General features: G+C 42.7%; 1 protein-coding gene across 2 annotated transcripts in view; it reads right to left on the reverse strand.

The window, feature by feature from the left end:
• Positions 1-5,689: 5,689 nt before the first annotated feature.
• The window catches only part of LOC126281810 (gamma-aminobutyric acid receptor subunit alpha-6-like), a 94,514-nt gene continuing 77,093 nt past the window's right edge, over positions 5,690-23,110 (reverse strand). Inside the window, exons 10-11 of one of the 2 annotated variants that reach the window (XM_049981038.1) lie at positions 11,772-11,886; positions 5,690-8,129 (exon numbers count right to left, since the gene is read on the reverse strand). In XM_049981038.1, coding sequence (XP_049836995.1) covers positions 7,789-8,129; positions 11,772-11,886 — 456 coding nt within the window. In that variant the 3' untranslated portion in view covers positions 5,690-7,788. The remainder of the gene's footprint in view (positions 8,130-11,771; positions 11,887-23,110) is intronic. The other variant, XM_049981039.1, reaches the window with a different exon arrangement.

The raw sequence follows: 23,110 nt of genomic DNA on the forward strand, positions 1-23,110 counted from the left end.
TCAATACAGTCACAATATACACGATTTATGTCACATATTTCTGTACAAACTTACTCATCAAAGCTACACGGTACCTCCCGTTGCTCCTGAATCATGAAATTTGACAAGAACCAAGGTTTCACAGTACAAGTAAAGGAAAAATCTGAAAACTGTTAATTTGTATTTACATCACATTTAAAAAAAATTGCCCTTTTTTGTCCGTCTGTCTGTCTATCTGTTAAGATCTCTTTCGTGCCAGGAACGTGTAGAGGTACATAGCTGAAATTTATGTAAAATATTGAGGCCTCTGTCCCTTGTCACTGTAAATAATTTAAGCTTCTAAGTTACAACAGTCAAAAGATGCGGTCATATATGTCACATATTTTGATACTCGAAAACTCACTCATCAGAACGTGTAGGTGAACTGTCTGCATATATGGCTGGTTGGTGGTTTAGCGATAAGGCCTATATCTGGAAACCTAGAAGTCGCGGGATCGAATCTCGATCAGGCCATGGGTTTTTCAGTCTTCGTTTCACTCTCAACGATGTGAGGAGTAGCCACGGATCCCTCGTTAAACTGTAGATACGTCTTCCCTGCTGGATAACTGGGGTAGGTTAAGCAAACGCGAGTAACGGAAGTGTCGTCCAATAGAAAGACTTGCATCAGGCCGTTGAGCCACACGAAAACACTGTGTGTGTACACAGTTTAGTTTGAACGCAACCCTGACAGCCTGAGTCCTGCTCGCGCTTATCCGGCTTTGTTTCCCCACCTGTCCAGTTTGTATTCGACTGCCGCTCGTATTGATGGCTCAAAAGCTTGAGATTTAACTACAGTGCTCTGCAAAACTAGGAGGAGGATATGAAACAGCAGGCATCAACAGTGACCAATCGCGAGCACTACTGCCAGAAACGATCTACCCGTTTAGCCCCTTGGCTGCGAAGCGTGAGGTTCGAAACCGGGTTTTCAAATTCATTAACATTTGGCTCGTACGAGCAGGGATGGTAGCGTTACGTTTCTAATCCCTGCGCTATGTACTCAGTTTCTCGGTAAAATTCCATATTCCTAATACATGATGGCGATATATTCCTCAGACGACACGAGAAATGCTATAGGCCCTTTGGTGCTGTGTTACAAAACAGTATTTCACCCTCTTTATTCTTTTTATTGTAAGCTCGTAACTGAGGCTGAAATCTGATGCTGGATCATGCTGCTATTCTGTATTCACAACTGAAACTTTTGACAGTGTTTTTTGGAATATCCTCTTTGAAATTCCCAAACTATTAGATATAAAATATGCCATGTCATCGCAAATCGAAACTCAAAGCAAGAGATCGACAACCGCAAAGATGCTGTAAGCTAGTGCACGGCCAATGGCGGGGCTAATCCGAGCGGGTCTTAGGCCACGAACCTCGGTGTTCGCAGGCGCCACCGCCGCGCGACCTTGTCACAAGGACAGCCGCAGCAGACACGGTGCGTGGCAGAGGGTATCTTTGGCATCAGTAATTGATCACCAGCCACCCTGTTCTATTCGCAAATGGTGCGTGGGAAGAATGATTGTCGGTAAGCCTCTGTATAGCACGCACGGTTAGCCGTTCGGTCTAACGCACGGCTTTCCGGGCTGGTTCCCGGCACGCATCCGCCCGGCGGACTTGTGTCGAGGTCCGGTGAGGCGGCCAGTCTGTGGATGGTTTTTAGGCGGTTTTCTATCTGTCTCGGTGAATGCGTTCTGGTTCCCCTTATTCTGCCTCAACTACACTATTTCGGCGACTGCTGCGCAAACAAGTTCTCCACGTACGCTTACACCACCATTACTCTACCACGCAAACATAGGGGTTACACTCGTCTCGTGTGAGATGTTCCCTGGATGGGTCCACCGGGGGCCGAACCGCACAATAAATCAAATGGCTCTGAGCACTATGGGACTTAACATCTGAGGTCATCAGTACCCTAGAACTCAGAACTTCTTAAACCTAACCAACCTAAGGACATCATACACATCCATGCCCGAGGCAGGATTCGAACCTGCGACCGTAGCGGCCTCGCGATTCCAGACTGAAGCGCCTAGAACCGCACGGCCACACCAGCCGGCCGAACCGCACAATAATCTTGGGTTCGGTGTGGGGCGGCAGAGGGATGAAGTGGACTGCGGTAGTCGTCGTGGGGTTGTGGACAACTGCGGCTGCGGCGGGGACGGAGCCTCTCCGTCGTTTCTAGGTCCCCGGTTAACATACAATACATACAATACAAGCCTCTGTATTAGCTCTAATTTCCCAATTTCATTGAGCGAGATATATATGGGAGGAAGTAACATGTTGTCCGACTCTTCCTGGAATGAGATCTCTCGAAATTTCAATAGTAAACGCCATCCGTGATACACAACACCTCTCACGCAGTCATTGTTAGTGGAGTTTATTGAGCATCGCGGTAAAGCTCTCGCACTGACTAAACGATCCCGTGACGAAACGCGCCGTTCTTCGTCAGTTCTTCTCCATCTCTTCTGTCAGTCCTACCTGGTAAGGTTCCCATATTGACGCACAGTACTCAAGAATCGGTCGAGCAAGCCCCATAAGCCACTTCCATCATGGATGAGTTACATTGCCTTAAGATTCTTCCTATGAATCTCAGTCTGGCATCTGATTTTCCTGCTTTTTGCTTTACCTGGTGATTCTATTTATTGTCGCCCTGGATAATGACACCTAGATATTTTACGTTAGATACTGTTTCCAGCAGTTTCTCATTGACAGAGTAGTTGTATAACAGTGGCTTCCTCTTCATGTGTATGCTCAATATGTAACATTTATTTACGCTCAGCGTCAAATGTCGGACGCTGTACCATTTATCAGTCCTCTGCAGCTTATTCTGCAAATCCATAATGTCTTCTGGCGTTGCTACTTTGTTACAGAGTACAGAATCATCTCCGAATTATCTTAAAGAGCATCCGATGCCTTCAACTAGATCATTCACATGCATTGCAAACACAACGAACCTGTCACACTTCCTTGGGGTACTCCGGAAATTACCTTTACATCTACCGATTTTGTTTCATTAAGAGCGACGTGATGAGTTCTATCTGCAAGGAAATCTGGACCGATACTAGATAAGCTCGAACTTTTTTCACTAAAGGCCAGTGCGAGACGGTGTCAAATACCTTCCTGACGTCAAGGAATACCTCAACCTGAGCAGCGTTGTGAACTGGGTTTCGCAAGACCTCTATTTGCCTAGTCCAGGTTGGTTTTCGTAGAGGAGATTACCCTTCTGCAAAAACGTCATAAATTTTGAGCATAAAACAAGTTTCATAATTCTACAACAGATTTTCGTCAATGACATAGGTCTATAATTGTATGCATCCTTACTGTGGCCCTTTTTGAAAATGGTAATGACCTGCACTTTTGTCCAGTCGCTAGGTACCCTTCGTTGCTCTGGCGATTTACGATAAACTGCTGCTAGAAGGGGAAAGTTCTTTCGCATAATCTTTCCAGAATCTTATAGATATCTCATCTGTCTACTGTGTGCGGTGGACCTGTCACACCACTGTGACGTGGCAGGACATATGTTATTTGGTCACTATATACCTGAAAAATTCGGCCACCAAAGTATCAAACAGATCGACTGCCACTGCTGGGGTGATCAATGGAAGCTAAGTTGTCCCTTAGTTAACAAAGAGTTTGTCCTTCTATTGTGTTAATTGTGTACTATTTCTCTCCTTAGCTCGTACACAACGAAATACATGGAGTAAAAAGCTGTTTACAACTAATACGGCCATCAGACTTCAGTTATCAGGGATAATGGATATGAAAGGGAGACAGTAGCTGAGAAGGCAGTGAGACGGTGCTGTAAATCATTACCCCTGGTATTCACTTTCTACATAGGATAAGCAGAAATTAAGCAGAATCCTGATAATGAACTAGAATTATGAGAGAAGAAATAAAAACATTAAGGTTTGCCAGCGACTATGTAACTCTGTCAGAGATGGCAAAGAACGTGGAACAGCATTCGAGTAGAAGGGATACTGTATTGAAAAGAAGTAACAAGATGAGCGTTAACAGAAGTAAAATATTGATAATTGAATGTAGTCGAATGAATTCAGGTGATACTGCGGAAGTTACACTGACGGAAATGGAGAGTGTTACACGCTATCAAACTGATTCACCAGTATTTACGTACTTGTGAGATATGTTGACTAAAATTCCATCCTCGTGCGAGCTTGCTTTCGGTACTTTTAGCACAGAAAAAAGCCGTTACTGCAGGCGAAAAATGGTGTGAGTACATGACGGCTGTTGTGTGTGTCTAGTGTTACGGGAACTTTTGAGACGCGGAACGGGTTAGGTCGAACTGGCATGAGAGGCTTGGGTGCATCAGTCCGACTCTTCGCACAGGCTGTTGGGTGCATTGCAATGCCTGCACAACGTGTGGTGACGATATCGATTCAGGGTAACAGCGTGACAAGAGTAAGAGGCTCAGATCCATCGGAGAGGGCTACAAAACAGGAGGAGCGAAGGATTGTTCGACTGGCGCTGAAATCTGGGCGGAGTGTCAGAGCAAGCTCTTGGGAACAGGTCACTGGAACCTGGGTTGATATCTTGAGTTGCCGGGCGTCGATCACCTTTCACACAATGTCACAAAATGGGACTTGCATGTTGTAGAGCCAGAGCCTACTAAGACATTGAGTAGCATTGCGTGGTGTTCAGCGATGAGTCCCGCTACCGATTGTGGCGTCCGTAGACGACCTGACGAAAGATCAAAGCGCCGATTATGGAGACCCGTACCTTTGTACCTACACAGGACATAGTGGGGATAGCTACTGAATATGACTATAGGACTGATTTGGCAGTTGTTGAAGCGCGCCTCAATGCTTGCCATTATGTGGTAAAAATAATAAACGTCGTTGTCATACCCTTCATGACCAAGGTACCACATGCCGTATTCCAGCACGATAATGCAAGAACCCATACAACAGTTCACACCACAACGTCTTTGAGGAAGGTACAGCCCCTTGATTTGTTATTCACAGACCTTGTTCGTGGTGCGATGGGATGGCGCAAAGCTTCATACCAACATCCAGTCAGTAACTGTCATGAACTTACACTGCATGTATTACAGGTATAGCAAGAAATTCCAAGATGACATTCGGAGGCTGTCTGCTTATATGGAGGCTGTCTGCTTCTATTCCACTACAAACACAAGAGTTTATTTGTGCCTGTGGGGCACGTCATATTGATGTTGACTACGAACATCATTTCCTAGTACAATGAAAGTGCAATAATTCAATACCTTTCACGCGATGAACATGCCCACAACGTTTGATGAACAACAGATTCGGTCTTAATGATCCAACAATTTCTATTCCCATCGGTGTGTACTATAAAGTTAGACACTGAATTTTGCAGTATAGGCAGCAAAATAACTGATGGTGGCACAAGTAAAGAAAATATAAAATTCAGCTAGCTTGCCTGAGAAAACAAAATTTTAATCTAAGTATTAGGATGTATTTTCCAAGAGTATTTATCTCACAAATGGAAATTAAATGTGAATTATGAACACTACAGACAGAAAGAGAAGATTTTGAAATGTTACGCCAGGAGTGAGTACTGAATCGAGTAGCAAAAAAGAGAGCTTAATGAGACAGTGTGGCTTCAAAGAAAGGCATCTGTTGATAGCACACATCCTGAAGTGGGTAGCGTAGACTTATAGAAAGGCAGCATAAAGCTCTTTCCCTGTGATTCTTTGTAAACCTTTACTATGGTGAGCATTACATTCAAATGTTTGAATAAGAATAGAGCACCTTTTAACAGAGGTGTATTTTCATACGGCAAGGTTTCTTTTTCTTTCTGCTTATGTTAAGCATAAGTCTCTCTTTTGTATGCACAGGTCTTCTCCTGCAAATGAGCATATTGTCTTCATTGTACGAGAGTGAAATATTATGCAGTCGAACTATGTTGCTGCATTTGAATAATTGGGGATTCTTGTCTTTGCTGATGATAGCGAAAACCCAACACTGTGCTTTGTTGATCACATGCAAAAACAGGAACGTAAAACGGATACTGTAAGATATATGAGTAATGCAGCCTTCCAAATGAAGATAAATTCATACATTTCTTTGATGGACGAGTCGTCTTGAATATACACATATTAACAAAGGGGGAATTATACAAGTGATATCATATGAATTAAAATGTCAGCACTTGTTACATTACAAATAAATATTAAAATAGACCTATATTCCAAGTATGATACTATATATATTCTGTTATCTATATTTGTTGTTGCACAAAAATATATTAATACATAATGATAAAATCATATATTACACTATTTCTGTTCCTTTTTTAGCTATGCAAAACATATTCACTTCATATCTAGTAGATTTAAGAACTGTGAGGAATTCAACTTTTATATTGAATTCGTATTACAGAAAGAACCCTTGTGTAGTATAATCATTGAGGTAACTGAATAATGTTACATATATTAGTGAAGTTGTAGAGCCAGTGACTGAAAAAAGGAAATACATCTCTAAAGCTTAAAGCCATACATTGGAAGCACTGTTGTGATATTTCTGCAGCTAAAACGCTTTTTCAAAAAAGAAGGCTTTCAAGGAATAAAAATGTGTGAAGTGAAACGAAGTAACATGTATGGTCCTCTAGCTTGGACACGAGGAGCGAGGCACTTGTATGCCTGACATATAGTAACTACAAATTGCAAACTTAGTAAAACATATCTTTCTCAGAACTCAAACCTATTTATAGAGAGTAACTGCTATTTGCACACAATAATTGTAAAATGTAAGAATAGTGACATTTTCATCCCTTTAGCTTGAGCCTGTCATTAACATTAAAAATGGAGTTGGCAAAGGTAACTGTTAAATCCAAAGATGGCAAAAACTGCTGTCACTGCCACTGATACATAAGCAGAAAACACTCCAGAATGAATTTTCACTCTACAGCAGAGTGCGTGCTGATTTGAAATTTCATGGCAAATTAAAACTGTATGCCGGACTAGAAGTCGAAGCTGGGACCTTTGCAAGTGCTCACTAATTAAGCAATCCAAGCATGACTCACGAACCTGTCCTCGCAGCTTTGCATCTGTCAGTGGCTCATCCCCTTCCTTCCAAACTTTACACAAATTCTCCTATATACCTTGTGGGAAACAACCTCAAAGCTGTGAGTATGCTGCATCTCCACAATAGACTTTCTTCCAGGAGAGCTAGTCCCACAAGACGTGCAGGAGAACTTCTGTGGAGTCTGGAAGGTGGGAGACGAGCTACCGATAGAAGTAAAGCTGTGGGGGCAAGTTTGTGAATTTTGTTTCGATAGGTCAGTCGGTAGAGCACTTGCCCACAAACGGCCAAGGTACCAACTTCGAGACCCAGTCTGGAACACAGTTTTAATCTGCCAGAAAGTTTCAGAGGACACTTGTTTACATAAATGTATAAATATGCAAAAATAGTAGAAAATACAGAATTTCTGGGACTCAACCCTTCTCCTTCCCCAAAAATAAGGCAGGTGTAAGAACAAGTGAATTAAAACTGGAGTCAGGTAACAGAGTGGAGCCACCAGTAACTAGTGGTCTTCTGGTGCTACCAGGGAGCGCAGAGTGATACGGTTTGTTTTCTGCCGAAACTGGCACTGTTTTTCTACTCAGATTCTCCACGAGTGTCATCACACGAGTGGCGAACATTCTGAGTGGGATTTGTCGACTTCATCGCTGCAGAACTACATCGTGTGGTCACATACTCGGGGAAGACACCTCCTGCCAGCAGACGCCAGTACGAGATGTGCTGAATGTAGTTGATCAGGTGATGAGTGGCGACATTAGTTGGCAGCTACGGGTGTTCCCATGAGCAGGCTGGCGGCAGCTTTGAGAGGCAGCTCGTCGGTGACGTAGTACATGTAGAGCAGCCAGTAGAGGCCGAGCAGGGAGGTGAAGGCGACAGGGAAGGCCTTCCGCGCGGCCATGTCGATGCGCGAGAACTTGTCGCCCTTTTCGCGCCGCAGCGAGCTGGCGGCCCTCCGCAGGTCCATGATGGAGCCACGCAGCGATGCCATCGCCGCCACACTGCGCCTGCGCACTGGCGCCAGACCGGGCACCGACAGCAGCGCCGCCTCACTGCGTCTCCGCAAACCAGCAGCCGATGGCGCCTTCAGCGACCCGCCTGAAAAGCAACAACTCGTCACGCCTTGTACACCTCAGTCGACAGGGAGACTCAGCAATTGTGTAGTTATTTAAGATAATTCTCATTTATTGTTCCATCTCAGTTGTACGTTATTAATTAGATTACATGACTCGATCACTGTGGATTGTCTTCAAATCTAAGTAGTTGCGTTAGCAACCTGTCTTCCTAAACTAACCTGACCTAACATAACAGAATAATCTTGTCTACTTACATATCAGAGTACTGTCAGGTGGGTCGCTGAAACAAACACAAAAATCTGGATTGTCTTCAAATCTAAGTAGTTGCGTCAGCAACCTGCCTTCCTAACCTAACCTGACCTAACCTAACAGAATAATCTTGTCTACTTACATATCAAAGTAGTGTCAGGTGGGTTGCTGAAACAAACACAAAAATCTGAAGATGGGCCAGTGTCATCAAAACATGAAATCTAATTAAAAATATGTAACTGAGATGGAACAATAAATGAGAATTATATCTTCAGGTCTGTTTTATAGTAAGTTCCGATTTCTGCATTTCAGCTAACTGCTCTCTGCTGCAGCTCTTCAAACATTCCTGCTCTGTGCCAGACCCAGTAGCTAGTTATTAACTGATCCTGTTTAATTGCTATAAAAACATTTTTATATAAAGAAGAATACGCCAAATGTATTACTGGAGTTAGTTTGTAATAAATGCATCAGCTTTTATATGAAAAAAAAGAAACTTGAAATTACATAGTCACTAGTCCTACCATAACTACGAATGTAAAGAACGTTTTTAAGCAATGTTGGTAACAAGACCAGGAAGTTATTTCTGTTCCTGTCATCAGCGATTTTTTTTTTTCAATTTGACCAGCTGTAATCACCACAGAAAACAATGACCACGATTTGTAGACACACTTACCCAGAAAAGGAGAGCTGAAATCTCTTTACATACATATATAGTTTAACAACATTTAAGTTTTTTTCCATGGCAGCAATTTTATTACATTTCTCGTCCTTGGATTTATTCACATCGTTTGCAACTGACAGTTTCATTAAGAAAGGATATGTGTTTTATAGACAACTGTCAAATTTGTTATACATGTTCTACTTGATACACCTTTACTATATTTCATACTTGATATACATATTCTACTAGACGGAGTTATGATTTTGTCAGAAACCTCAGACGTCACCTGAAATTTTCATTAATTCATAGATCATTAAAATTCTTTGTGATTATGCAAACGAGTAAGCCTCCAGATTAAGTGCCCCTCTGATGCAAGTGTTTGATTGTAAATGTATCATAAGGAAAAGAATTTTTCCAGAAGAGTATTTTGCTTTTCTTGTGATCACGAGAATGGTGCACGTTTCTTCTTTGCTTTTTTGTTGTCAAACCTTGGGCACTGTTTACATGATTGCAGCGTGTGAGACAGATGGATGCATCTGAAGGAGGCATAGCCATCTCAGTGTAGGTCGGAAGACGGGTGCAGGAAAGACGCGAATATTGCAAGTAATATAATGGTACAAGTGTTGTTCGAGAAAGTGCCAAACGTGATTAATAACAGCTGTGCAATCAGTCCTACTTTTGTGTATTAACAATTGGTGTCGACAAGGTGAATACAATAAACGAATGAGTGTGTTTTCTCTAACTTAACCATTTTCCGACAAATAATCAACAAGAAAGAAACTACCCACACAAGCAAGACTCACAACCATGTCACAGGTAAAACGAGCATATTATTCATAGGCTCTGAAAAACTTTTCGTCAAATATAGAAGACGGATCATGACACTCCTTGAATATAAAAACTGTAGAGTCCAGTGCCCAACAATGAGTATTGCATGTTGCCGACTCTTCCACTAACATTTCGTTTTACCGAGCGAGGTGGCGCAGTGGTAAGGCACTGGACTCGCATTCGGAAGGACGACGGTTCAATCCCGCGTCCGGGCATCCTGATTTAGGTTTTCCGTGATTTCCCTAAATCACTCCAGGCAAATGCCGGGATGGTTCCTCTGAAAGGGCACGGCCGACTTCCTTCCCTAATCCGATGAGACCGATGACCACGCTGTCTGGTCTCCTTCCTCAAACAATCAACATTTCGTTTTGCAGACGGATTACATCATATAATAAACAGAGCCATTGCGCAGATACACAATAAAGTTAACAATCAACAGACATAAACATTAACAGCACAGTTGTATCATACTGATACACGACTTTGACTAAGACTGAAGCACGAGTCATAGCAGTGAGCCTGCACCCCACGCGTCACCAGACAAACTGTCGTGTGTGAACATGAAACATTTTCCTTTCTGTTGGTGAGAGGTTGATAAATGCGGAATAGTTATACGACACGAGTAAAGGTAGGATCGGCACAGCACATTCTCCTCAGATGACAATGTGTGTCGTGTAAATTCAGGACAATTTCGGATTCATGTGAGTCAGATTGTACACAAAGTCAACGTCTCCATTGGCAGTGTCATGGATATCGTGCACAACACATTGTGTTACCCAAAGAAGTTTTTCGGTGAATATCGGGGCGCCTAACAGACGAGATGGGTAGATCACATAACTAATGAGGAGGTATTGAATAGAATTGGGGAGAAGTGGAGCTTGTGGCACAACTTGACTAGAAGAAGGGATCGATTGGTAGGACATGTTCTGAGACATCCAGGGATCACCAATTTAGTATTGGAGGGCAGCGTGGAGGGTAAAAATCGTAGAGGGGGCCAAGAGATGAATACACTAAGCAGATTCAGAAGGATGTAGGCTGCAGTAGGTACTGGGAGATGAAGGAGCTTGCACAGGATAGAGAAGCAGGGAGATTTGCATCAAACTACTCTCAGGGCTGAAGACCACAACGACACATCAGGCGAGAACAAAGCAAGTGAATGGCTTTGCCACCCCAGCACTTAATGTGGAATCAGAGAGAGGGTGTTCAATTCCCACACCACTTCGTCACAGAGAACGAAAGAAGAGTGTGTCATGTGACACCTGAGTCGAAGAACACAGGAATTTCATAAGGACAGCTCTCTTCCACCACTGCCCTCTCATCTAAGGAAACAATGTGGCCACAGTCTTCTGGGAGAGCTGGTGTTCGATTTCCTCAGCTGTGGAGAAACCGTGAGTGCAAGTAATTGTTGTGGCACACTGGAGCGATAGCAGAAGTCGATTCGGAGGAAACGGCCGAGACTAGTATCTAAAGATGTTGTGTTGTTGCACGACAATTCCCGACCGCATACGCCCTCAGCTACATGAGATGTGGTGTGGCGTTTTGCTGGACTGCATCTGAGCACCCTCCAGACAGCACGGATCTCGCACCCGGCGGTTTTCATGTTTTTGGACCTATGAAGAAGCACTTTAGAACTGTGGCCGACGTTCAAAACGCTGTTGTTACTTAGTTCCTCTGGCCCGGTCCTGATTCCTTTTGTATCAACTTCGACATACTGGTCTACCAGAGAAACAAATTCTTATATAATTAAGGTAATACGATGAAAAAGTAATATTTATCAGTGTCTAGATAACATCGTGTATCTCTTTGACTTCCCTTTCTTGTACAGAACTTGTTACGTTGGTTTCGGAACGCTGCGACACAAAACAGCAGAACGAGCAGTAGATATAATTCGCTGCGACACAGAACAGCAGAGGGAGCAGCACGAACCTGGTGCGTCAACGGAGGAGTCCCTGGGCGCGTGTGTGAGGCTGGCGGAGCGCTGCATGCGTGCGGGCATCTCGTCCGTCTCCAGGCCGCTGTCCTCGCCCGCGGATTCGGCCTTCTGCAAACACACACGCTCTCACCTCACTCGAGAAAACAGACAAACTAAAACAAATACCTGTTCTTCTCACAAAAATAAGAGCAACAAACAAATCGTGTAAATATTTAGGGGTAATAGTAACGATCGATCTGAAATGGGACGGCCGGCCGAAGTGGCCGAGCGTTCTAGGTGCTACAGTCTGGAACCGCGCGACCACTACTGTCGCAGGTTCGAACCCTGCCTCGAGCAGGGATGTGTGTGCTGTCCTTAGGTTAGTTAGGCTTAAGTAGTTCTAAGTTCTAGGGGACTGATGACCTCAGCAGTTAAGTCCCATAGTGCTCAGAGCCATTTGAACCATTTGAAATGCTGAATGATGTAGTTAATATCAGTAATATGGAAGGCGAAAAGAAAACTTCGTTGGAACGATTTTCTTGGAAAACGCAACGTACCTGTAATGGAAATCACATACAACACGTTAGTGCGACCGGTTCTTGACTATTATTCCAGCTTTTGAACTCTTTACTAAGTAGGCTCGACAGCAGACACAGAACGAATTCAGAAATACCCATCTAGGATCGTAATAGGTCGGTACAGCCAATACGAAAGTGTAACAGAATTGCTCGTCGTACTTACGTATATGGATACTAGAATACACGGTTGGATCACGAGGTGTATGCGCAGTATCAACCCGCGTCGCTGACGTCAGAGTGAACCCAACCAGCGCTCAGTAGCCCACGATTGCCTTAATCTGTTGTGTGGTAACATGGCTATTTCTTGCGCTTTTGTAGATAGACATACATTTATTATGATCTGTTAGCCAATCACAAAGTTTTTGTCGCCATTACGAGTCACTGTCGCTGTGTAGTACATTTTTTTGTGGCATGTAATTTGTTGCACAGATTTTACGTGTTGTTGACATTTGTTGTGTTTAGTTTGTGCCTGGATGTGTAGGTGTATGGGTGGGTAGGTGTGTGTGTGTATGTGTGTAGGTAGGTGCATGTGTTTCCAAGACAGAGAGGGAGACGAGAGGTAGAGAAAAGGGACATTAGTTTTAGAGGCTGATAATATGCAGTTCTGATGTGGATGGTATATAAATAATGTTTCTGTTGTGGTAAAGACGATACTATTACAGTGATATGTATTCGTTTGGTACTTTATATTACCTTGGGCTACTGATTTTTGGATGAGATAGTTTTCTTCTATTGTTAATTTTTGGAATAGGCCATTATTAGTTTTAAGGATTTTTAAGTCCTTTTCAGTGTTCGTGTTACGGAGATTCTATGCTATTAGGTGATCTGCAAATGTTGAGTGCTCCGTTCTGTATACCTGGTTCTAAAATTCCTGCACGTTTGACCCGCATATACAGACAGACAGGTTTTGCAAGTTAGTTGTTACTCCTCAGACTGGCTGTATTTGGCTGCATTCCTTTCAAATCTCTTCAGTATTGTGTTGTTGGTTCTGTAGTCTATGTTAAGTCCTTGCCTCTTTAGTATATTTCCCACCCTGTGTGGGACTTTGTTGTTGTACGTCATTGAGTGCCATTTATCGCTTACTGTCTGCTGATTTGTTGTGAACTGTGGTTGTGCGGCGGCGGGTAAAGTTTATGTTTAAGCTGTTAATTGTACAGTTCTCCATCTTTCTCACGCGAGCCTGACAACTAATTTTGTGGTCAGCCAGAAAGCAAAGGGAAACATGCAGACCTTAGTTCCCAGTGTGCACGGCCACATTCTGGTCCAGCCTACTGAAAGAAAAGTTTCTATTCTCCTTCTACTTAGCGGGATCAGGACTATGATTTCAAATTACAGTATTACGTTACTTACTTTGAGTAAAGTTTCTCACACACAACACTTGGCAATTCACAACTTTCAGTTGAAAGTAAATCTTTCTATTCTAACATCACAACTAGAAATTCAAAGGTGACATCTACGATACGTTTCTATCAGATTGTCTTCTGCCCTGACTAATAATACTCAACTGAATGTAAATGTTCAAAATTAATGCTCGCCATAAAATTGGTCATAATAATCGCCTCTCTCCACGCGCATTTATAATTCTCACGGACGGCACACTAACAGTTACTGTGGCGAATTCTAAGTGATCCAGGACGGTGTACTGTCCTCGCGAGTTCACTATCCGTTTTTACCGCAAATACGCAATCCGTCACAGTCCGACTCTGACGTCATTCGAGGCAGAGCGCGATCCGACGTTTAACAGACGTGGATCTTACAGTGGCTGAGTGCGAAGTGATCCTTCCTGCTGCCTCCCGGGCTGTATCTATATAGGTGCCGGAGCGGACGGCCGAGGTAACATCTGTTGTCTACGACTTTCTGCATACTGAAGCAGCCTCCGGAACACTGCCTTCTCGGACACATAATCTTTAATATCAAAGCTATGAATTAATTTAGAATCTTCTTAATTTTTTCATGTATTCAGATAAGTTGGCATTCTAGAATTTTTATACTGGAAATAACGGTAGACCGTTATCTCTGAACCATACCTTTACTTGAGCTTATATCGGCTGTTATTTATACTATAACTCTACAGTTTAGTATAGCTGTATTAATTGGTAGGTTTTATCATCTGCTTTAACCAAAATATCCCACTCTGAAAATTAAAGGTACTTATCTACTACAAATGGGTAAATTTTAGTTACAAAATTGGTTTTTACTTAATTACTCAAAAACTATAAGAGGTAGCTTAACGTGGTATCTCAGTTATGATTTTTAGGGCGAAATAATGCATAAACCAAATTGTTACGTTTCTAAGTCCAATATTTAGCGCCTCTGATGTTTCCTAAAAAGGTGGATTTCGGTGTTAATTTTTGTTCTATGGTTTTGAAACTTGTACCACTTATTTATGAGTTCTAAAGGCACAGCCTGACCAAATTCTAGCGTCCTAGCTTTATTTTTTTAGTGCCACTTATTTTTCTCTTAAAACGGCAATTTTACGTAAACTGTTAAGTGTAGGTACATAACACTTGATATTTGGAACATTATTATACTAAACTATATTTGAACAACGTTTTCAAAGTAAACTTTGATTTTTAATTTCATACTGAATTGTGGTGCAACACTTGTGTGCTAAGCTCAGACGCATTAAGGTGACGTGGGGCACACTCACTCGCCTCTGTACCTCACACATGATACAGCGCTTGCTTTGCTTCATGGTGTGTCTGTGGTTGTGTATGTTTTGGGCTTTATTTTATCTACTGTCTTTGTCTCATGCTCATTCTCTTGTAGAATTTGGTTTATTGTGTTCAATTCTTCTGTGTAATCATGTTTCTTCATGAGCGTTTTGTTCACACCGTGTAGTAAATATCTGAAAGTAAAAAAAGTTCTAAACGAATACACATCACAGTGTAATACTATCCTCTTTTCCACAACAGAAAAACTATATAAATAACACCCACATCAGAACTGCATACGATCAGCCTCTAAAATTAAATTCCCTTCACTCTCCTTTCTCTCTCTGTCTCTCTCTATCTCTCTCACCCTCCCTGTCTTGAAACAACAAAAAACACACACACACACGCGCGCATTGAAACCACAAACGTCAACAAAACTTCACGTCCGAGCTCAGCATCCCAGACAAACATGTCACGGAAGAAATGAACACTACACAGCCACAATAACGCGTAATGACGACGAAAACTCTTTACGTGGCGAACAAATCGTAAGAAATGCAAGTGTATCGACAAAAGTACCAGAAATGAGCATGTTAGCTCGACACAAAGTAAAAACACCGTAACATCAGGAACCGTAAAGTAACACGCTAGTTAACATGGCGCATGGTGGTTCTCTGTCGGAAATGCATAATAAACATAAAAATAAAACAGTTTTGCTGTTTTCGGTAACAAGCTGTAGACCTACAGCTACTAGCATAAACATTCATATCTTCATGTGAGGTATGTAAACAACTGCTTACATTCACTTTATTTCCAAATGTACTACATAACTAGAGCCTTTAGAAATATTTTCAAATGAACAACGTAGAGTGGTTCAACACAGCGACACATGTCTCATCTCTGTGCTGTATGCTCACCAATGTAAAAAAAAAAAATATTTGACAATAATCGCTCATTTCACAAATGTGAATTTTTTACCAATAGTTTCTTTAAAGATAGTATTAACAAAAATTTTGCAGAACAAAAATAAACAAAAATACCCACTGAAGACAGCAAAAGAAGTTCTGAAAAATGTGTGGGTGAAAATGAAACTACCAAGGTATATTGCATAAATCGGAATTCTTCTCCAATTTTCTTAAGAAGCACAGAAATAAAATCTGCAACATTCATAGGATAATGCATTTTAAAATTTTGTGAATTGTTAGATCTCCTACCAAAAGTGTTGGAGAAAGGATGTCAACAAAATCTGAGTGGATGTGTAAGTCTTTGTTTTTTATTAAGTGATGAGCCACCACCTATAACGCAGTTTTAGACTTTTTAGTTTGCTGATTCTCGTTCCAGGGAGAAGCATCTCAAGCAAAGACCATTACAGTTTTCTTCAATTCCAAAGACACTAATTAACCACCCATTGTGGAAACAGTAAGCTGAAGTTTGTAAGTGTCGCAATTTCATAAGGACGTTTTTCCAAAATGTTGGAGGATTTCAAGACATGACAAGGTACGATTAATTTATTTCATCGGTGACAAACCATATATTTGTGTCGATACCGTTCGAAATTCTGAAGAAACCTACCAGACAGTGTTCCTGGGGAATGGTCGCAATTATTTCGGTTGTGAGAACCGATACCGTTAAAACCACGAAATTTATATGCTGACATCCATTGAGAGCGGTGATGAGCGTGTTCTGGAGCGCCCTAAATGAAACATCATTGCTTTTGATGGTTACATGGTACATAGAAGCTACAGAAAATAGTTTGCACTTTAGTTGTGAGCAGAGTGTAGTATATTCATGAAGTTTACTGGTTTCTGTCGCGAGTGCGCCATATGAGGTTTTCTTAGGTGAGGAGAATCCTTGGATGCCTTGAAATGTGTCTCAAGTCTTCAGGGGCAACATTTTAGAGATGGTAGAGCATGAAGCAACAATTTTTTTGATATTAATATCCAAACAGCGTGAAATACACTATTTGACAAAAAAAAAAGCACACAGAAGAGAAGGATGAAACGAACTGAAAACTCACAGGGGTAGAGAGAGAATGTGATGTTACTGTAGTGATTACAAAATTTAGTGAAATTTAGAAAGAAGTTGGCAGTATGAGCCCACTTATCACTATAATTTTGTACTCCCTCTGCTCGAGATGCATCTAGTGATACGGCAGGAAGGGTGTCATAAGCCACCGTATCCACTTCTCAGGCAAGCTGGTCTATAACTGTTGTTACTGGTCCTTGCTTCCCTGAATAATGGCATTGGGGGGAGGGGGGAGGGAAATTGATGTCCGATTTGGTCCCACACATGCTTTATGGGGATCTTTCTGGCTGTGGGAGCACCTCAACATCACACAGGCAGCTTACAGAAACACGTGCCATGTTTGACGAGCACTGTCCTGTTGAAACATGGCACCACCATACCGTTGTATGACACGTCTCACGCGAGACGGGTGTTAAAATTACGAACAACTTCAGTTGGAAGGTCCACATAGATAATATTGTCGGGAAGGCGAGCCAAAGGTTGCGTTTCATTGGCAGGACACTTAGAAGATGCAACAAATCCACTAAAGAGACAGCTTACACTACACTCGTTCGTCCTCTGTTAGAATATTGCTGCGCGGTGTGGGATCCTTACCAGGTGGGATTGACGGAAGACATCGAAAGGGTGCAAAAAAGGGCAGCTCGTTTTGTATTATCGCGTTATAGGGGAGAGAGTGTGGCAGATATGATACACGAGTTGGGATGGAAGTCATTACAGCATAGACGTTTTTCGTCGCGGCGAGACCTTTTTACGAAATTTCAGTCACCAACTTTCTCTTCCGAATGCGAAAATATTTTGTTGAGCCCAACCTACATAGGTAGGAATGATCATCAAAATAAAATAAGAGAAATCAGAGCTCGAAGAGAAAGGTTTAGGTGTTCGTTTTTCCCGCTCGCTGTTCGGGAGTGGAATAGTAGAGAGATAGTATGATTGTGGTTCGTTGAACCCTCTGCCAAGCACTTAAATGTGAATTGCAGAGTAGTCATGTAGAACGCAGCGTGTCCCTGACGTACCGCTGTTTGTCCGAGTTTCCCCAGCCGTGAGTAGTGGTCGCACCCATTGCGTGCCCAACACGAAAAGTAACAACGCTGTGCTTCTGCAAAGCATTGCAAGAATCGGACCTCTCCCGAGGCCGTCACCACACTCGCCGATTATGGTCTTCGGGGGCAGTGAGTAACAGCGATTCATCGCTAACTGTGCGACAGCAATCAAGCATCAGCAGTCTACGGCTGCCGGTCAAAGCACCAGTGCAGACGCTGCCGTTTGTGTTCTGTTAACGGCAGCCCACACACAATACGGTAACTCCCTAGTCTTGGTGGAGGTAGACTCCGACGAATGGTCCATTACTTGTTCTTGCATGGCAAATGCAACTGTGATAAGGTTACGACTTGTTTGGTGCACAATATGGAGATCCTCCAAGTGGTGGTTATGCGTGGCCGATCAGGAGCTAGCCGACGAGTATGCCAGGCCGCACATTCAGTCCAACATCGGACCGCTGTCACATGCGAATAACCCACAAATCTTGGATATCACACGAGTTGACCAGCCGTTGCAGAGCAATCTTGATGTTTTGAACAGCGTTAACCGAACCGACGAACGGTGATCGCCATCATAACAGTGTTGTATGTTGTAAGTTAACCGGGGACCTAGAAACGAAGGAGAGGCTCCGTTCCCGCCGCAGCCGCAGTGGTCCACAACCCCACGACGACTACCGCAGTCCACTTCAACCCTCCGCCGCCCCACACCGAACCCAGGGTTATTGTGCGGTTCGGCCCCCGGTGGACTCCCCAGGGAACGTCTCACACCAGACGAGTGTAACCCCTATGTTTGCGTGGTAGAGTAATGGTGGTGTAAGCGTATGTGGAGAACTTGTTGGCGCAGCAATCGCCGACATGGTGTAGCTGAGGCGGAATAAGGGGAACCAACCTACATTCACCGAGGCAGATGGGAAACCGCCTAAACATCATCCACAGACTGGCCGGCTCACCGGACCTCGACACAAGTCCGCCCGGTGGATTCGTGCCGGGGACCAAGCGCTCGTTACCAGGTCGGAAAGCCGTGCGTTAGAGAGCACCGCTAACCGGGCGGGCGTTATAACAGTGTTACTTAAGTAACGAGTTAGTATAGGACGCAGCTCGGAAGTTTTCTTTCTGTGCATGTAATCTGGAGATGGATGGACGCAGCAGACGTGCGAGCCGGGACGACAATAGAAGTCTTACTGTACTTCGCGGTATCTGCTGTATTTATGGTTCATTCCGTGTCATCGGCTCCTGTCTTAGAGATATGGCGGGTAACACTCATTTCACAAGACTCCCTGCAAACGTCACGTCATTTTCATGTCATACCCAATATCGACAACCGCAGGAACTGCTTCCGATTTTCGTTTTCGTTCGATGCGAAACTCTTTCGCACGACTCCCAGGACTTCGAGAAAAAATGACGTCATTCTGATGTCACTCGTAGTATCGAAGATTTATAAAGACATGTCGATCGTGGCACGATTTATTATTATTCTTATTATTAAAATTAAACCTCACATAATTACTTATCGGCGATTAAAGCTTTTATGAGGCCTAAGATGCTGCACGAGTCTAAAATCCCGCAGCGTTATCATGGCGCATTGGTTATGTGCGCGGAACTGCAAAGTGGAAGACACCCGTTGCTGGTTCGCATTTCGCCGCCACCGAATTTCTTCCCCTTTCTAAAAGATGCAGTATGTTATGTAATAATCGATGTTATCTACACATAAAAGTGCTCTTCAGGAGTGAGTTGCCCTTGTACATAATTTACAAATCAAGCATGGAACACGCAAATGTGACTAAAGATTCAAAACACGTTTGCCATTTATTAAAACAAACTACCACTCGGAATAAAAAGCAAAGAGGAGGCTGACACATCTGCAAAATAATTAAAAGGTAACTTAGTATTGCCGTCAGTAAAGTATAGAAGAAAATTTACGAGCTAGTTCCTTTAGGACACTTTGTTGCGGGCTAGCAGAATTCACTTACCTTTAAAATAACCCGTAGCACAAAATTATATTCAATTAAAATAGTCAACAAAGCAAAAGAATAAACTATCAGCAAAAACAAAGACTAAACATAGATCCTAGGATGAGCCAAACATGGTCTTGCACGGATCCTCCACTTACGCATAGCACTACACCAAACACAGACACTGTACACTAGCTTGCGTACAATTCAGATTCTTTGCCAAATAAGAATATCTTCAATTAAAGAACATCTTTAACAAGCAATACGACGTTTTTCGTCATTTTATTACAACAAATTGAACTAGCACCAACGCGTTTTCGAGAGACCCTCAATGTACTGGTCTTTTGAAACAGCATTTACCCATAGAACATATGTTAAATGAGCTGCTGCTTCAATTCATCTGCTAGGATGGCAGTCCGCCCTTTTTAAGTACAGACCAACTCCCGAAACAAGTTTTCAGAGTTTCTAAAAATAAGCTTGTGTTGCTGAGACACCTTAATGAACAATATGAACGTTTTCAAACAGCACTATCAGTTACAAAATTGTTTACAACTAAATTATTTATGCAGCGATTTGTTTTGTGTATCCTGCTTTAAATACACTGTTGTGAAGTCTGTGAACAATGATGAAGTCCAAAAGAACCATGGAAAAAGCGATGCTTCAACAAATCACAAGAAAATTGCCACGCCACAAGAAAAAAGATTATCACAGCAGTCACGTAAAGAAGATTTAATATCCGTTTAAAAATGTGTTAAATGTTTTTGTAACGCCAATAGGGTCTGATGATGAGATATCATCTCGAAACATGTCGCTAAATAAATAATTTAGCTGTAAACAAATTTTGTGACTGGTAGCGGTATTTCAAACTTTTAAATATTTTTGAAACAGTAAGGGCCGATTAATAGTCAATATGGCTTCAAATTATATTAATGAGCAATGTCGAATACACACTGTACGGTGAGCGGGTTCAGTGCTGGTTGGCTTCAACTTCTTTTTGGCTGCAAATCAGCAAATCGTCTGTCCGGCCCCGGTAGCTGAGTGGTCAGCGTGACGGAATGTCAATCCTAAGGTCCTGGGTTCGATTCCCGGCTGGGTCGGAGATTTTCTCCGCTCAGGGACTGTGTGTTGTGTCGTCCCAATGATCATCATTTCATCCCCATCGACGCGCAGGTCGCCGAAGTGGCGTCAAATCGAAAGACCTGCACCAGGCGAAAGGTCTACCTGACGGGAGGCCTTAGCCACACGATATTTCATTTCAGCAAATCGTATCACATTCGAGGTTTATGAAGACGTGTTAGGAAACATAGTTAGTACAAACTTTTCAGTACGTTTCGACATTAATTCTTGCAAGCACTTTAATCTCTTCCTTATCCACGGGCCAGACTACATGAATACAGAACTTGACACATTTATAAACAACATGACTTCGCGGTTAAAGTATCCTACAGCAAAGAAAAAGCGTGACTTCCAGTTATCTCTAATTTAGGTGAGTGTTATTGTTTTGAACTTTATGTTCGTCTCAGATGTTCCGAAGTGCACGATCACTAAAGTCGATAGACAGCCCATCTGTCTTCGATACAGCGTGTGACGTCAAAATGAAGTCACTTTAGCACGAAGTCTTGTGAGGCGAATGTTATCCAAATTAGGCGCGCTCCAGGGAAGAAGGGCGTCGGTGACAATCGCGATGAGTTCACCGAGACCCAGAGAATCTTAGACGTCATTTGTCAGTTGTCATTCGAGAGAGAACTAACGTCAATTACTGTCAAATGAAATTGTATTGAGCTCGTTTGTCACCAGTTACTGTTTGAGGTGTCTCAGTATTGTAACAAATCGGTCAATATAATGATAACACCGAAGAAGGCCTCTACATTATTCGTTGGAAAGTTAAGATTTGTGAGAGATCTTCTCAGCTTCCAGCACAGAAGTCGTTGCAGAATATGACGACGTATACATCACCGGAGACATACACAGTTACAATGAGGTTGCAGTTCAATCGGCGACCGCAAATTTATTCACGATTATAGCACATTACATCACATGAACTACGGGAACACTTCACCGTCCAAATGGAGACTCACAATGAGACCCATCTCAAACTCTGTAAGGTGCTGACAATGCTGTCTGAAATGAGTATGAAGAATATCAATGTTCTCCACAGTGATCATTTAAAACGTGCCGCTGTTCATGTCCCTTATCTACCCTACCAGCAATGGTAATAACACTAAACACAAACAACACTGATACACTCTGGAGGCGGACCTACGTGCCACAGAGAATTGCAACTCTAATAATTTTCTCTCTGCCTGTCTCTTCCTTTCCCCGTCTCTGTCCATCTCCTCCTCATTCCTTCCTCTGTCCACTTTCTCCTCCCCTGTTCTCTCTCCACGTTGTCACTGTTACCACAACAGGAGGCTTGTGGTTCCTACCCACAGTATTCTTTCCAGATCGTAACTAATATGTGTACCAAATTTGATTGATAGCGTTCTAGCGGTTTAGGATGAGCATTTTACCCGTGGCTTTCCCCGCGTACTCGCATATAAAATATATTTCATATATATTTAACACATATGGTACGTATATGTAGACACATTTCACCAGTCTCCCTAGCAAATTGCGCCCTGCAGTTCGATTTTCAAGTTGCTCAACGTTTATGACGTCATATCTCTTGAACTATGTGCCGTACAGTGATGTAATTTTGCTAGCATGTTGTTGTGGCCTTCTGTCCAGAGACTGGTTTGATGCACCTCTCCATGTTGCTCTATCCTGTGCAAAATTCTTAATCTCCCAGTACTTACTGCAACATACATCCTTCTGAATCTGTTTAGTGTATTCATCTCTTGGTCTCCTTCTACGATTTTTACCCTCCACGCTGCCCTCCAATACTAAATTGGTGATCCCTTGATGCCTCGGAATATGTCCTACCAACCGATCCTTTGTTCTAGTCAAGTTGTGCCACAAATTTCTCTCCTCCCCAATTCAGTTCAATACCTCCTCATTAGTTATGTGATCTACCCATCTATTCTTCAGCATTCTTCTGTAGCACCACATTTCGAAAGCTTCTATCCTCTTCTTGTCTAAACTATCTATCGTCCACGTTTCACTTCCAT

The sequence above is a fragment of the Schistocerca gregaria genome, chromosome 7, assembly GCF_023897955.1.
Source record: "Schistocerca gregaria isolate iqSchGreg1 chromosome 7, iqSchGreg1.2, whole genome shotgun sequence".
In the NCBI taxonomy this organism is placed as follows: domain Eukaryota; kingdom Metazoa; phylum Arthropoda; class Insecta; order Orthoptera; family Acrididae; genus Schistocerca; species Schistocerca gregaria.